This window comes from Ictalurus punctatus, chromosome 2, assembly GCF_001660625.3.
Source record: "Ictalurus punctatus breed USDA103 chromosome 2, Coco_2.0, whole genome shotgun sequence".
Lineage (NCBI taxonomy): Eukaryota > Metazoa > Chordata > Actinopteri > Siluriformes > Ictaluridae > Ictalurus > Ictalurus punctatus.
The window spans coordinates 23347607-23363703 of NC_030417.2; the positions used below are offsets into that span (position 1 = coordinate 23347607).

Here is a 16097-nt window from a genome sequence, read left to right on the forward strand (position 1 = left end):
GCACCAGTACGTTTGTTTTAACGGCAGCAAACGCAAGTCTGCCAATACTTTCGTATTTAGTGAAACTACCGAGAAACAAATTTTTACAGCATGCATAAAATAAGGAGGCGCACATTTTTGGTAAAATGCTGCTCTATCATGTACGACGGCACCAGGTTAGGTATACAGAGCAGGAATACAGTGTCATTGACTATGCAGGGCACAAACAAAGTGAATATGAAGTTATATGAGGGCGGCTGTGGTTCAGGTGGTAGAGCGGGTTGTCCTCTAATCGTAGGGTTGGCGGTTCGATTCCCGGCCCACATGACTCCACATGCTGAAGTGTCCTTGGGCAAGACAATGAACCCCAAGGTGCTCCTGATGGCAAGTTATCACCTTGCATGGCAGCTCTGCTACCATTGGTGTGTGTGTGTGTGTGTGTGTGTGTGTGTGAATGGGTGAATGAGACACAGTGTAAAGCGCTTTGAATAAAAGTGCTATATAAGTGCAAACCATTTACCAAGTATATGAGATATTGATCTATCTCTACCATGGTGGATTTTACTCACATCACAGGTAACAAACATGAAATAAACTCAACAGCACAGTGATATGGATAAACAAATAAGTCAAAATGGATCTGAAACTAAACTGTATGGTAAAATTGCACGGTTTCCTCGTAAATCCCATAGAAAAAGGACTCAGGTAAAGACAAAGAAACTCTACAGCAGTAAAGATTTCTGTACCACAAGAGACGAGAGATTAGTCATGAATCTGTGCTGATTACATTTGACCAATAAAAGGTCTCCAGCCCTATCTCCCAGCTTAGCTCTCACAGTACCTGGGCAATAATGGCAAATAAATTGAAATTGCCAAGCCTCGCCGCACTGTCCGGTGGAAAAGCAATATAAAACACTACGCTCATTACTCGCACAGGAGAAAGATGTTCTGTCCGGGTTCAAAAGAAAAATTCACCTTTTTGTCACTGGCATGCTGCAGGTCCATTCTGTCATGCTGGATCTTATTTTCCAGCTCCTGGTCAATGAAAAAAAAAAAAAAAAAAAAACGTATATCAAAAACAAAAATCATGCCATTCAGTTTGCTTTGTGTGCAACACAGATATTTTATTTCTGCACCACATCGAGTGAATTGAATAAGCCTGATCTCTAAGTACACAAGAAAAAAAGTCTCACAAACATGTCAAGTAAACAGATCATTTCAGATCCTTGTTTCTACTTGATGCTCTAAGAGTTAATGGACAATAATAAAGTAAACGAGTGTGTGTCGTGAGCGTTTACCCTGAGCTGTTTGTGCCTTTGGTGCTCGCTGTCTCGCAGCTGCTGTTTGAGTCGAGCCACCATCTGTTCCAGATCCTCGATCATTTCGGATGCCTGACAGCAAGACCACATATTATTCAGGATCTGTCAGCACAATCCATATTCTTTTCCGTTTCTTAGTATAAAACCCTTTCGGACCCGATCGAGATCTTTGTTTTTTTGTAGACTGTAAAACCACCAGACTGAAGACTGAAACAATCCTAAACTGAACTATTTGAAATATTCTCACATGCTAGAATATTCTCGCATCTGATACTTTTAGACGATAAAATAAATGCTTCTTTAATCAGAGCAAAACTGATTCTGTTGGTACGTTTACCTTTTGGTTCGGTTTCACGCTTAATTGAAAGAAAACACTGGCTGAGGGTCGTGTATGACTGGAAAACGCACTCATAAAACTCTTTCGTTCATTGGAGAGAAATACAGCATACAGGAAAAAAAAAATAGAGGAACGGAATCTCATCAAGCGTGGAGGAAATGGAGTTGGTGTTAAATAAATGATTCAATGGTTCATGTTTGCATTTACTTTTTGTTTTTGCTCATGGATCCAAATATCCAGAACATTCTACTGTATATCCATATAAACACTGTAGTTCTACAGCTCTGCTTTTGGCGTAATTTACACCGTTGCGGCTCAGTTTGCACACCGATACAAATTCATTACATGAATTGAACAAACTATTCACAACATGCAGGTTTTTTTTTTCCCCCTGTTTAGGAAACCTCGCCAGAAAACCTCACAGATTGAGCCCACAGCTGTGCATCAGGACCGGAATCGCGTAGACAACATGCAGGAAGCTTTTGTTTTCATGCTGGTGCAAGTCAATGCTTTCAAATAAAGTCGATAACATGTAGTACAGCGATCTTTAGTAACTGCCTGGAAAGTTTGTTTATATTTTTTGAAAATACAACCAACACTAAATTTGTTAGGCAAATTTCGTGGGTGGGTCCATAAAGAAAATAACTCGGTAATCGGGTATAAATGTTTTCCGGTGCAAAGCGGTAGTGTTCAATTGGGTTCATGCTGCATGGAATAATTTTTTAAAAAAAATAAATAATAAAAGGTTTATTTGAGCCCAAGTTGAATACAAGTAAATCCGAACATTTGGAGCACTGAACAGATACTGCGTTACACACTTAATCTACCAAAAAAAAATAAAAAATACTAACTGCATTCCATAATACTATGGCATAGAGTCGAATCTCTTCCTTACTGCAATCAAACCACACTAGAGTTCACTTCACACTCCCAGTACCATCTCGCTCAGGCGCTGTTGGACCGGTTGTTTGAGTGCACACCCGAGCCCGATTGCGGGGTTCGTTTCAAACCAGGACTGTGCATGTGAAAGCAACTGCATGTGAAAGACTAAGCTTAGCACGGTGTAAAATGTGAAGCAGTGAGGAAATACTAAGTGAAGTGTTTGTCTTGAGGCTACCTTGGCTGCAGACAGGGCATGCTCCTGCTGAAAGTGGCTGATGTCTGCATCGTGTTTGGCTTGGAGCTTCTGTAGTTCATCCTCATGCTGCTCACTCTGTAGATCCTTCTCCCTCTGTAGAGTCATATTCCTGAAACAAACACACACACAAAATGAGTGTCTACTCAATACACAGTTAGAGGGATACTTCAAAACAATACAATGTCAAATATACAGAACGTTACATATAAATATAAGTTATGTGGGTTATTAGAAACGCACGTTGTGTGTGTGTGTACCTGCAGTTGGCCTCCTGCAGCTCAGCGCTGTATGCTGCAATGTGTATCTCCAGCTCAGCTTTCTCCTGTGTGACCTTCTGCCTGAGCAGGTTGCCGTTCTCTACCTCCACTGAGAGCTGCTTCACCCGTGCCTCCAGATCCCGCACTGTCTGCTCCTATACCAACACACACGCACGTTATTCACCTTTTCTAATGCACAAAGTGACAGCAACCACTTCAGAATTGAAATGATTAACACATTTATTTTTTTATGTGTTAATCATTTAAACACACATTTTATGTGTTAAACACGCATGCAAGTCTTTCGCAGAAATTACGAATCATCCATCCATTCATGCATTTTCTGTACCGCATAAACTACACAGGGTTGTGAGGAACCTGAAGCCTATCCCAGGGCCCTCGGGGCACAATGCAGGGGACACCCTGGATGGGGTGCCAATCCATCGCGAGGCACAATCACACACCCGTTCAAACACTATGGACAATTTGGAAATGGCAAATTAGCCAATAGAGCATGTCTTTGGCCTGGGGGAGGAAACCGGAGCACCCAGAGGAAACCCTGAAGCACAGGGAGAACATGCGAATGCCGCACACATAAAGCAGAGGCGATAACCGAACCCTCAACCCTGGAGGTGCGAGGCAAACAAACTGACTGTTAAAATGTATAAAATGCATTTTAAACAAAACGTGACATTGTGTTCTTTAGGATTTATACAACAGCCGAAACACTTGTTTTGAAATCTCAGAAAGCTGCCCCAAGGGATTCATCACTCACAAACAAATAGTACTTTTACCCAAAGCCAATGAATGGAATGTTTAGAGAGGAGGAAAAAAATCTTGTGAACCAACTTATCTGGAATTGGTTATAAATTAACAAGGGAATTTCAGATCAGCTCATCCAACCAAATTGCCCGCTTTGACCCACACACAGTAAATATTTATTATCAAGACCTAATTTGCAGGAACCTACAATCGTGCTATTGTGATATTCCTGGCTGTAACTGTCATGCACTTATTCTTTAGACCAGTGGTCACCAACTGTCTTCCTTGAGATCTACCTTCCTGCAGGTTTCAATTTCAATTCAATTCAATTTTATTTGTATAGCACTTTTTAACAATGGACATTGTCTCAAAGCAGCTATACAGAAATATATAAACACGGGGTACAGATTTTAAGTGTGCTAATTTATCCCTATTGATCAAGCCGGTGGCGACGGTGGCAAGGAAAAACTCCCTAAGATGTTAAGAGGAAGAAACCTTGAGAGGAACAAGACTAAGAAGGGAACCCATCCTCATCTGGGTAACAACAGATAGTGTGAAAGTAAAGGGAAGTTCATTATGGTTTTTATATGAAGTCCACTGTTCACTAAAAGAAAAAAAGGAGAACTGTATGTGGTAATTGCAGTCCTAAGGCCACCTCCAACCGAAATCTAACACACCTGTTTTAGTTGATCAAGAACTTTTTAAGGCAGTGATTAGATGGTCAGGTGGACACGATTATCAGTTGGACCTTAAGTCTTCAGGACTTCAGATAGATCTCCAGGAACAGGGTTGGTGACAACTGCTTTTGATTTTTAATGAATGAATGAATTTTCTTTTTCAATCTAATGGCCTTCCAGTAAAGAGACACAAACTGACAACCAATGGCTTTATTAAGAGAACTGCTTGAAACACTTTCTCATCTTTCGTCTGCAAAAAAAATGACTACGTATAGCAAGCCGTGGTGGACAGAAAACTGTTTTTGGCCCAACATAAGAATCAAAGTAATGTCTATCTGGATCAGAGTAAAATGATCAGACCGTTGTTAAACTTGTGCGGGGGATGGGGGGAGAGCGTAGGACAGCAGGTCATTCTAGCTGGAACTCTTTTAGAAGAAGAGAGATAAAAGACAGACATTGTTAATAAAAATCATAGAATATAAACGGTAAAATATGGAATTATTCCACTCTCCTATAAGAAAGGAATCATGTCTTCACGTGTTCTTTTCTCTTTCAGTCTTGAGTTTGCTCTTCAGTTGGAAAAACACTCAGAGTACAGAATGAAGAGATACAGAACAGGACCCTATTTTCTTAAAACGAACAAACAAACAAACAAAAATATTTCTCCCATCTTACAGGAGATCATGCATAACTATGAACATTTTATTTTCTCATGATCGGGATCATGCTGAGATCATTTTTAAGAAATAGTGCCTGGACATGTGGCACATGTGGAGACTCAACCAAAACCAGACATCAAGGAATTAAGCTTTTACACACACACACACACACACACACACACACACACACACACACACACACACACACACACACACACACACACACAGACACACACACAGACACACACACAGTTCTGGTCTCATCCTTAATGGAAGCCACTGTCCCTAACGTGGCAGCTGGAATGCATGTTGATGTAGGTGATGACAGCTTATTGATTTAAGATACGCGGCCCCTGCTGATGAAAGTTACCCGCAGTGAAAGGAGTGGCTTCACAGACACGGGCGGCTTCGAAGAAACAGAAAAACCAGCCTTTGTTAGCTGTCGGCGTGAAACGTGGCGTGATCTAAAGAAGTACAAGTTTCAATCGTGACGCATGTGCCTAGTGATTTGTTGGAACGTTCGAAGTCTGACCCTTGGTAATGTGAGAGGAAAAGGGGGGGGGTAATAAAAACCCAGCAAGTGACTGGAGGCCTGGAATTAATACACATATTTATGTCAGTGAACCGTGCAAGCTGTCATTCCAACCTTTGACTGTCAAATATACTTGGCAAAACTTGGCACATGCTAAGAAGAGTAGTAATGATGTAACGAGAAGAAATTATACGCATGCAGCAGTCAGTGTAGAGATGAAAGACGAGGAAATGCCTAGCAACTCGGATGGAAGAGAAGGGCCATATATTTATTCCGTCACCCAAACGTACACACAGTGGAGGAATAACATGCTCTACTGGACGATAGACAATGTGTTGCTGCGCACACCCACACACACACACACACACCGATGCAGAGGCACAGAGATGAGCATGTCACATGTAATTTTGCTCATTAAAGCAATCAGAATTTATTAGAATTTTTTTAAACCATAAAGTTCTGTGTTTAAAAATAACATATTGTATGTCTCATAGCAAAATTAGTTTTCGCTGTCCAAGTCTTCCTCTTGCTTTTGAGCGCACACACACACACACACACACACACATTTATGTATTCCAGAGCAGCTTTCATGAGAACGCCAGGAGAAGCACGAGGATCTGTGATCAGCTTGTGTTTGGGGGTTTATATTTAGTGGTCTGCATGTTGTGTGTATTTAGAGCCTTCTCTTCTTCTTGTGCATGGCACACTTATCACATTATCTGTACAGTAGTATGTCGTCTTTTCATGAATAAACACCGGATACTGGCACTGTGATGCGTATATAGTGAATCAGCGGTCATAGTGTCCACTACTTTCTACACACAACCTGGAACAATTCAGGTCAAATAAACCACTGCTGGTCCCAGTTCTTTGTTTAGGTCAGTCACCTTTATGGACAGTATAGGAAATATGTTGCGTTGTTTTGAATAGTTGCCGTCCCCCCGTCCCAGTACCAACCCCCCCCCCCCCCCCCCCCCCAAAAAAAAAAAACAGTGAGGATAGTGCAAAAACATGGACAAAGGAATGATGAAAGGAGATAAGGAAACCAAATTCTTTCAACGTCTGTTGCTCTGAGACATCAAATAGAACCGGGGCAGAGCGCACACTTGCTCAGCACACCGCCACAACACGAGGACAGGAGAGACGTGTGTGTGTGTGTTTGAGAAGGGCAGCCTAAACCAACAGAATAGGTAAACCTAATTTCCAATGACAGAGAACTCTTTCATGCTTGGAAAGCTGCTGAGTTTAATTATTAAAGAGAAAGAAGTCTTTGCTCTGCAGGGCACGGTGTGCTTTTTGAAGCCGCTTAAAATACGACCCCGCTGACAGACCGCGGCCCTTACCTGCGTGACGGGCGACGAATCCAGAACGTGCAAAACCTGATTAAAGTGTAACTCAAAGTCGAATTCTCGTTCTTCTCTGGCTACTGATGCCTCTGTTTATTCACCAAAACACAATGTGCTCTTTGTTCCAGCCACGTTTCGGCCACACGAGTAACGATAACAAGGTGAGAAGAGAGGAAAGGCGGCCGAGAGAGAAAATGTGATGGGGGGGACGCAAAATGAACATCGTCTAAATCTGTCTGCACAGTGCTGTGGGCACTCACGGTGGCTCGCGCCTGGGTGACATACTCCGCCTCCATCTTGGCCAGCCGCTGGTTGGTGTCCTCCAGGAGCTCCTGGATGTTGTCTGTGTGCTTCTTCTGCAACTCAAACTTCTCCTGCTCCATCTGAGCCACAACAGTGTGGACCTATCAGTGAAGAGGAATATCCTGGTTAGACAACGTCCATAAACCACACACCGCTACAGCACGCTAACATTTCAAATCCTACATTTCATCATTATTCCTTTTGCTGGGTGACTCGTACAGTAACTCCGTACCTCCTCTAAAACTTTCTTGCTAGTGACTCTTTTCTACTACACAGTACTCGATCTTCAGTAGTGGTTAACTTGTGCGAAATGTAAGGGATAATCGACGTTGGTCCGGGGTCAATTATTGCACTTATACCGCAGTTACCACACCTCAAGACATTGTTCAGATGTTTTATTTCAAGACATTTTTCAGGTTTTTTCCTTAAAACGCTCGTGTGTGTGGAATGAATTTATTTTATGCATCCCATCTCAAGCCTCTATTGCTAATTCCAAAACGTTTTAGAACTAGTAACGGAGGCTTCATCCATTGAAATGCAGCTATAGGAGAGAGAGAGAGAGAGAGAGAGAGAGAGAGAAACAGGGAGAGATTGAGACAGACAGAGAGGGAGACAGGGAGAGATTGAGACAGACAGAGACAGAGAGAGAGAGACAGAGAGAGAGATGACTAATATGTATATTTACATGTGAATGTAAATATCCCACTTAGACAACATGGCCAATTTTGCCAGCCACGTTTGGCTGCGGCGCCGTCCGATTTCGAATTCGCGATCGCTGGGCGAACGCATTTGTGTTGCGTCACGTCACCTGCTGCACTACACACATCGCCCAAAGGCCACTGCAACATCTGACGGCTTTTCCCAGGTCACCACATAGCGATTATTGTGTTAATACGTGCGATGTAGAAATGATCAACATTTTGCAGCTGTCCTGGAAATGGTCTGGATAAGCTGTACATCTGCTGCTAAGCACTGAACAGAAGGGTAAAGAAGCCCAAAGGAAGAAAAACTTCAATCGCAAACTAGTACACAAACATCAAGTAACAGAAGAGGAGCTGGAAAACATACAGAACATACAGTAACTCAGAGGACGACTTCTCTTCTGCCTTAAACTTTAAGAGAAGGCCTTGAGATCTGTAAAGTCTGGATGTTCAAAAAAAAAACAACAACAAAAAAACAAAAAAAACGTTTCTCCACAGGCTTCGGTGGAAATCGAAGGCATTTCAGCCTAGCCGCACCTTCTTCTCCCATTCGTTTTTCAGAGAGTCAGCACTTTGATCCGACATTTTCTTCAACTCTGCGATCTGCTTGTCTTTGCTCTGGCGGATGATCTGGGACTCGCGCAGCAAGCTTTGAACTGTGAGGGGGGAGAAGAAGAAGAAGTAGAAAGAGAAAGAGAAAGAGAGAGAAACAAAATAAACAGTAGACCCGGCCGCAGGGCATCGCTCGGTCTATTCTTTTTCACACATACATTCTTACTTGTCAACCTGATGGTCTAACCCTCCACAGCAATTCCCACGATCACTTCTTGAGAAATGAGATCAGTAATATACACATGTGCATCCAGCCACTCCTTTCACCTTTTCTCTCCAGTGCTCTCACGGCTTCCTCGGCTTCCTTCTGCTTGCACCGCTGCACGTTCTTCAGCTCCTCGATCTCGCCGTTCTTACGGTGTAAAATCTAGAAGAGAATGTAAACTCTGATGAACACTACTTGCTCTTAGTTGTGTTCTTTGAATTCTGTTTGTTTCATGCATTTTTTATCGGATTTTGTTTTTCTTCAGTGGTACGGCAGATGTGAGGGAACTTGTAAAAACCTGACCGGTCAAACCAAGCCAATTAATTACCTCTGTCTGAACGGATACTAATAAACCAGACCTGATGCTCTTATTTAGTCTCTAAAAACCTAGATTAGTTTCAATTTCATTCCCCTATAAAGTGACCTAGAGTTACTTCAAATGAATTATCTTATCGTTTCAATTCTTTAAATAATAATTGTTATTATGATCTGTCAAGAGCAAATACTCTATATTACAAATACTAAATGTTTAGCTTGGAAGCTTCGTTCGCTAGAGTATCTCCACCGATGAACTTGTGATTAATCGGACTCTGTACTTGTGTGTGTTTGGGGCTGAAGGAGAGACCTTTTCTCTTCATCATGGCACTTCGATGTAATTCCATTATCTTTAACCTTATCATAACCCAAACTTCGGACCCTTCCGTTATTCTCTCTGGGGAAGATCAAGTGACAATACACAATGTATACAGTCCTGTGAAAAAGTATCCCCCCCCTTCCTGATTCCCTCTGGTTTTGTGTATATCTCCAGGGTATCTGCAGGTACCAGCACTTCAAATGTAATACTTTTTAATACCATATTCAAGACATTTCCAAAACATTTTAAGATCTGCATGTCACTTCAATCACGCTACACGATACATCAGCTATAATGGATTGTGTTCATGCATATACATCCATTGCTGGGTTCATGTAAACTATAGCACGGCAAACATCTATAGAGGTAGATGCGAGACCAGGGCAAATATCTTTTTTGCATTACCATTTGCTCCAACAGTGAAAGAAAAAAAAAATCAAGTACTTCCTTTCCATGACTTTCCAAGAGAGGGGGGGAGAAAAATAAAAAATAAAAATAAAAAACTAGAGAGAGATGAATTACGGCAGTCAGAATAGAAAAAGATGTTAAATTTACCATCGCTCTCTCAGCAGCTGTGTTAGAAACCCCCTCGCAGCAGTGTTTACTAGTGTTTTTTTCTAATTTAATGCCAGGGTTAATGCAACAAGTAGTGTTATATATGTACAGAATTTTTTTGAAAAGAAAAACCTTTGCTATTTTGTAATATTACTGCACTGAATAATACTTAATAATAATACATTTTTATTTGGGGGTACAAATAATAATATAACAAAAGTCATATATTTCTGACTTAATTCACTTATGCATTAGACCTTTATTTTGGCAGAACACCGCAGGAAGACCTCCGTTTAGTAGCCAACCATTTTTTTAATTCACTTCTCATTAGCAATCAGGTGAAAAGCTGTAAACCTCTGCCCACAAAAATGTTTGAGATTACTCTAACGTAAAACCAAAGTGAATCTGGTGCGTGCTGTGTCTAAACGCACGTTAGGAACGACTCAAACTCACAGCACAGACAGAGGTGGGGTTGGTGTGGAGCGGCAGGTACTGTGAATGCCGATGAGCCGCACACACACACTGAGTGCAACACAGTGACACGGGTTTATCATTTCAAACAGCAACGAGTGAAAATAAAATCGGAATCATTCTTACAGTCAGTTTGGTTGCATTTACAAGATCTTTGAAACGTGAATTTAAAACATTTAAGACATGCTAATAAAGGCTTTATTTTTACATTAAGGAATTTTAGACATTCTAAGACCTTTTAAGGACTCGCAGGCACCCTGATCTCATACTAAATCGTTTCAGAAATGAAAACAAAATAGATGAAAACAAAAAAGATAAAACAAAGGCAACCTGAGTAAACACAAATTACAGATTTTAAATGATAATGTTATTTATTGAAGTAAAAAAATGTTATCCAATACCAACTGGGCCTGTGTGAAAATGTATTTGCCCCCATAGTTACTAGTTCCCCAAATCTATTTAATGCATTTATAATGGGGTTCAGCTGGACTATACACAACCAGGCCTGATTACTGAAAACCCTGTTCAATCAAATCAACACTTAAATAGAACTTTTCCAACAACATGAAGTTGGTTAAAAAAATCTTACCCAGTAACACACTACGCCAAAGTTTAAAGAAATTACAGAAATGATGAGAAAGAATGTGATTGAAATACATCAGTCTGGAAAAGGTTACAAAGCTATTTCAAAGGTTCTGGGACTCCAGAGAATCACAGTGAGAGCCATTATCTCCAAATGGAAAAAACTCAGTACAGTAGCGAACATTCCAAAATTCCTCCAAGAGCACAGCAACTACTCATCCAGCAAGTCACAAAACAGCCAAGGACAACATCAAAGGACCTACAGGCCTCTCTTTTATCAATAAAGGTCACTGTTCATGTCTCCACTATCAGAAAGACACTGGGCAAAAATGGCATTCATGAAAGTGTGGCAAGGCGAAAACCACTGCTAACCCAGAAGAACATTAAGCCTCATCTGAATTTTGCCAAAACACACCTCGATGATCCTCAAACCTTTTGAGAGAATGTTCTGTGGACTGGCATAAACCAAACACAGAGTTCCACAACAAGAACAAGCATGGTGGTGGAAGTGTGATGATGTGGGGATGCTTTGCTGCTTCAGGACCCGAGCAACTTGCAATAATTGAGGGAAACATTAATTCTGCTCTCTACCAGAAAATCCTAAAGGAGAATGTCTGGTCTTCAATCTGTAAGGTGAAACTCAAACGCAACTGTATTATGCAGCAAGAAAATGATCCAAAACATAGGAGTAAGTCCTAGTCCTAGAAGTAAATGAAAGACTGATCTCCAGTTATCGGAAGCGTTTAGTTGCAGTTATTGCTGCTAAAGGTGGCACAACCAGATTTTAATGGTTGATAGGTGTTGGCTAATTTTTTTTTTTGCTTCAATAAAAAAAGTAAATAAAAAAATGTAGTGTGTGTTTACTCAGGTTGCCTTTGTTTTATGTTGTATTTCATTTGAAGATCAACAATTATTAATATGAGATATACACAAAAACAGGAAAAATCAGAACTGTACATTAGATACAAAAACAGAACTGTACATTAGATACATACTGTACATTATAGTTTTATTGTACTCTTGTGAAACATTGACTTGCATTTTATTTACGTTTAATTATTGTTGATTTCAGACCGGATAAACTAAAATCTAAACTGTGTTGGTAGTTTTTATTTCCCATTCTGTTAAGTACTTAGTATTTAATTGGTAGGTATGTAGTAATTATAAGTAATTACCGGTACATACTTTGATAATGACCTTAACCTGTGAGAAAATTACTAGGTGTGCACAGCAGTTGTTTGTTTTACACAGAATTGTGCGAAAAACAAAAAACATTGAGTGTGGGTGGAAACACCTTGTTGATTAGAGAGATCAGAGGAAAATCAGAGGTCAGATCTGTTTGAGCTGCCAGGAAGGATTATGTATACCACTCTTTACAACTCTGGTGAGCAGAAAAGCATCTCCACATGCACAAAATATTGAGCCTTTGGTGAATGTGCTACAATAGTAGAAGACCACATCAGGTTCCACTCCTGTCAGCCAAGAACAAGAATCTGACGCTATTATGGGCACAGACTCACCGAAACTGTACAGCTGAAGGAAGAAGAAAAAAAAAAACAATCACCTGGTCTTTTTGTCAGTGCACATGATAGCATCAGATTCCTCTTCTTGGCTGACAGGAGTAGAACCTGATGTGGTCTTCTATTGCTATAGCACATCCACCTCAATTTTTATTGTGGTGTGTGTTCTGAGATGCTTTTCTGTTCACCATGGTTGTAAAGAGTGCTTATTTAAATTACTATAGACTTCCTGTCAGCTCAGACCAGTCTGCTCATTCTCCTCTGATTTCTCTCATCAAGATGTTTTTGCCTGCAGACCCTCTGCTCACAGGATGTTTTTTTTCTTGTTTTTCGCACCATTCGGTGTAAAGTCTAGAGACTGTTGTGTGTGAAATTCCAAGGAGATCAGCAGTATTGAAAATACTCAAACTAGCCCATCTGGCACCAACAACCATGCCATAGTTAAAGTCACAGAGATCCCATTCCACCCCCCAGTTTGACATGGGCTAAACTTGAATGTTTATTATTTATTTATTCGTTAATTAAATATGAACCCTATCACTATACCCCCAGAAACTCTAGAAAAAGAAATCCAGGTGTAGAAATTCCAGAACTGTCAGCATGGCCTGTGAAGTTCCTCAACCTCAGCTACATCGCTTTACATCATTTGTCTGAACTAGAGAAGTGCACATTTTTTAAAATCCCGTTCTGACAATTATTTTTGTGTACTGCTGTAAAAACATAATAGTTTTAATCAATTTTTTTTACTACACACCTGAATATTCAACATGCATAGAATGAACCAGGCATACTTACAGTATGTATTTATCTATTACTAATTTACCTTTTTCTAGATTGTTACTGTACTGCAAAATACAGTGCTATGGAATTGCTTGTCCCCATTTAAAAAAAAAAAAAAAAAACATTAGCATTAGGGGTTAGCATTGCAGAAAGAAAAAATATTCCAGGCAATGATATTTCCTTTCATCTGAGGTGGTGGACACAAAGGGGGGGGGGGGGGGGGGTGATTCCATTTGTTAATTTTGATTTGGCCATTTGTTCTTCTGATGCATGACTCCCCGTAGGATGCTCAAGGGGTCGAGGTTTCAGTTCAAAGCTCCGCAGCTGGCATCCCAGCAGTCCTTAGCGTGCTTCTAAGCAAGAAGGAGTGGGCAGTAATCGAAGCCCAGCAGGTTGCCAGAGTGAGGGGTGAGTGAACAAGAGACACCCACTGGCAAGGACAAGACGGAGCTCTCGATGTGGATGTTGTCTGCATGTTTGTATGCCATTTGTAGCAAAACATGCACCTGAGCAAATATTGACATCCACCCCAACGGGCTTTGATGAAGGAGACACAGATGCAGATCTAAAGCGTCCCTCGTCCATGGTGTCCAACTAAGCAAGGAACCGAACACGAAGACAACTGACACCTTTACTCATTGTGATTTTAATATAAGGAACCATGAGACTAATTAGTGCTCAGTGTACATGGAGAGCTATTGAGGTTTTTACATAAAGGAGGGAAAAACCTTACCAAACCAGTCTTCAAAGGGCTTTTTTTTTTTTTTAACCAGTAATAAGGGGGAAATGCAATGGAGCTTCTAATTTGAAATGTGCTTTCTAGGGTCCAGCCTTCACAGCCCTTTTCACTCTCCTGTAGACTAATGAAGGAGGGAAAGAGAGTGGACAAAAAGACTATGACAAAAAGCGAATGGGGTACATTTCTGAGAGGCGCGCTGTCCGTGAGACAGTGACTTCTGATTTAAACAGGAAAAAGCATCCCCTAAAAGTTATTATTTTCACTCTATGAGGAGGGGAAAAAAGTCATAGTGCCCATCAGTGGATTATTTGGCCTGTTTTAGTCCTCAGAAGTGCACTCTGCTGCTAAGCTTGTCATCCTGAGAGATGAAAGCCTCTGGACGAGACCGAATGGGAGAGGGAGAGAAGGGTAAAGAGAAGTTCATGGAACATTTAGGGACACATGTAATTTTCTAATCGCCTCCTTAAGAGAGAGCATTTCGGCTGCACACGGGAAAGTCATGACGTGGAGAGAAAGGGGACAAGAGCTTGTGTCTGCTTTGGGAGATGTGCTGCTTTTAGGCACCGCCATTTCAGGCTTTTAGGGCATCTTTTGTGTGTGTGTGTGTGAAGAGACGCCAAGCTGTCTGTGACTTTTTCTCTGCTTATGAGGGGTATATGGACTTGGAAACAGATAAACACTTACTGGCATATGGTCTGCATTGTCGGCATAGACACTGAGGCTGCGTCTCACCGAGTATATCTTCTGACTTTGTTGTTCTTAGAAAAGAAATAAGATGAACTCTCTCAAGAATAACTTTAGCTACAGTTATGCTTTCTCAGTTAGTTAGGTAGTTAGTAGAGATGCACCAATACTAAATTTCTCAGCCGATACCGATAACCAATTATTCAGTGTGATATCGGCCGATAGCGATAGTTCTGCCTTTTATGCCTTCTTTTAAATTAATAATAATTAATTCCACAATTCTGAAAGAAATGCAAATAAAAACTTTTTTCTCTCCATTTCAGCAAGTTGTTTCACAGTAACTGGTCTCATAAACAGAAACACATTACTCAAATTAGCATTAACCCAGGAACTAAATTCTGAAGATTAAAGTAAGATTTCTTAACTTATTGAATGTTATTCATTCATATTAACATTGATTGAATTCTAAAAAAAAACTCCTGTTAGTCTCACATTCACTCACCACAAACAAAAGCATTTCTACTTCAACTTTTATATATATATATATATATATTAACTGGATATGAAATATACTACTCTACAAAAATATTTTTCTGTGCAATATATACCATATTGTCAAGTCATCTTCATTTAAATCTTTCATTCAGCGCGAGCAGATCGGCAAAAAAAAAAAAAAAAAATTGACTCGACGCTGAATCTCCCGCTTCACTGCAGCAGCGTCTGGTGTAAAATTTTAGCAGTGCAGAGTTTACGGAGCTCACAGACTGCAGTTTTGCCGTCATTACACACAGCATGAATTCGATGTGTTTTCCGGCCCTCTTTTGATTGACAGGATATAATTGGCCCTGATCAACGGATGTTTTTAAACGTGAAAAATTGCCTTTATCGGCCGATACATCAGTGAATCTCTAGTAGTTAGTTATTATCCTTAGCTGGATACTAAAAGCTACAAATTGTTTTGATCATCGTTATGGTAGTGTCAGTATGCAGTGTATGAAGTATGCAGCCATCAAGTCCTCCCTCGGTAGTTTACAATGAAAATAATCCAGTTTATATAATTACCCAATTACTGTAATTAGCTGCAATTAGATGACTGTCATTAAGTTTTGCATCTCTGTTTTAGTCAGTCACCTTTTTTTTGTGTTATCATATCTGGAAACATCTAGTATTCTTCTGCACTAAGGAAACACAAGAGATTCGATTCTGTAATTCTGAGCGGTCAAAATGACGGACAGTCTTTCTCAATCATCCGTCAATGCTTTTGGTAAATGATGGAAACGCTCACAACCTCTGCTTTCATGTCAG

At 40.5% G+C, this 16097-nt stretch overlaps 1 protein-coding gene across 7 annotated transcripts in view; it reads right to left on the bottom strand.

Moving 5' to 3' along the window:
* cep112 (centrosomal protein 112) overlaps positions 1-16097 on the bottom strand; it is a 147328-nt gene that overhangs the window by 82099 nt on the left and 49132 nt on the right. For all 7 annotated transcript variants that reach the window (XM_017451134.3, XM_017451107.3, XM_017451124.3 and 4 more), the window contains 7 exons: positions 8890-8989; positions 8548-8666; positions 7267-7410; positions 3031-3185; positions 2753-2882; positions 1278-1370; positions 955-1014 (listed from right to left, as the gene is read on the bottom strand). In XM_017451134.3, coding sequence (XP_017306623.1) covers positions 955-1014; positions 1278-1370; positions 2753-2882; positions 3031-3185; positions 7267-7410; positions 8548-8666; positions 8890-8989 — 801 coding nt within the window. The remainder of the gene's footprint in view (positions 1-954; positions 1015-1277; positions 1371-2752; positions 2883-3030; positions 3186-7266; positions 7411-8547; positions 8667-8889; positions 8990-16097) is intronic.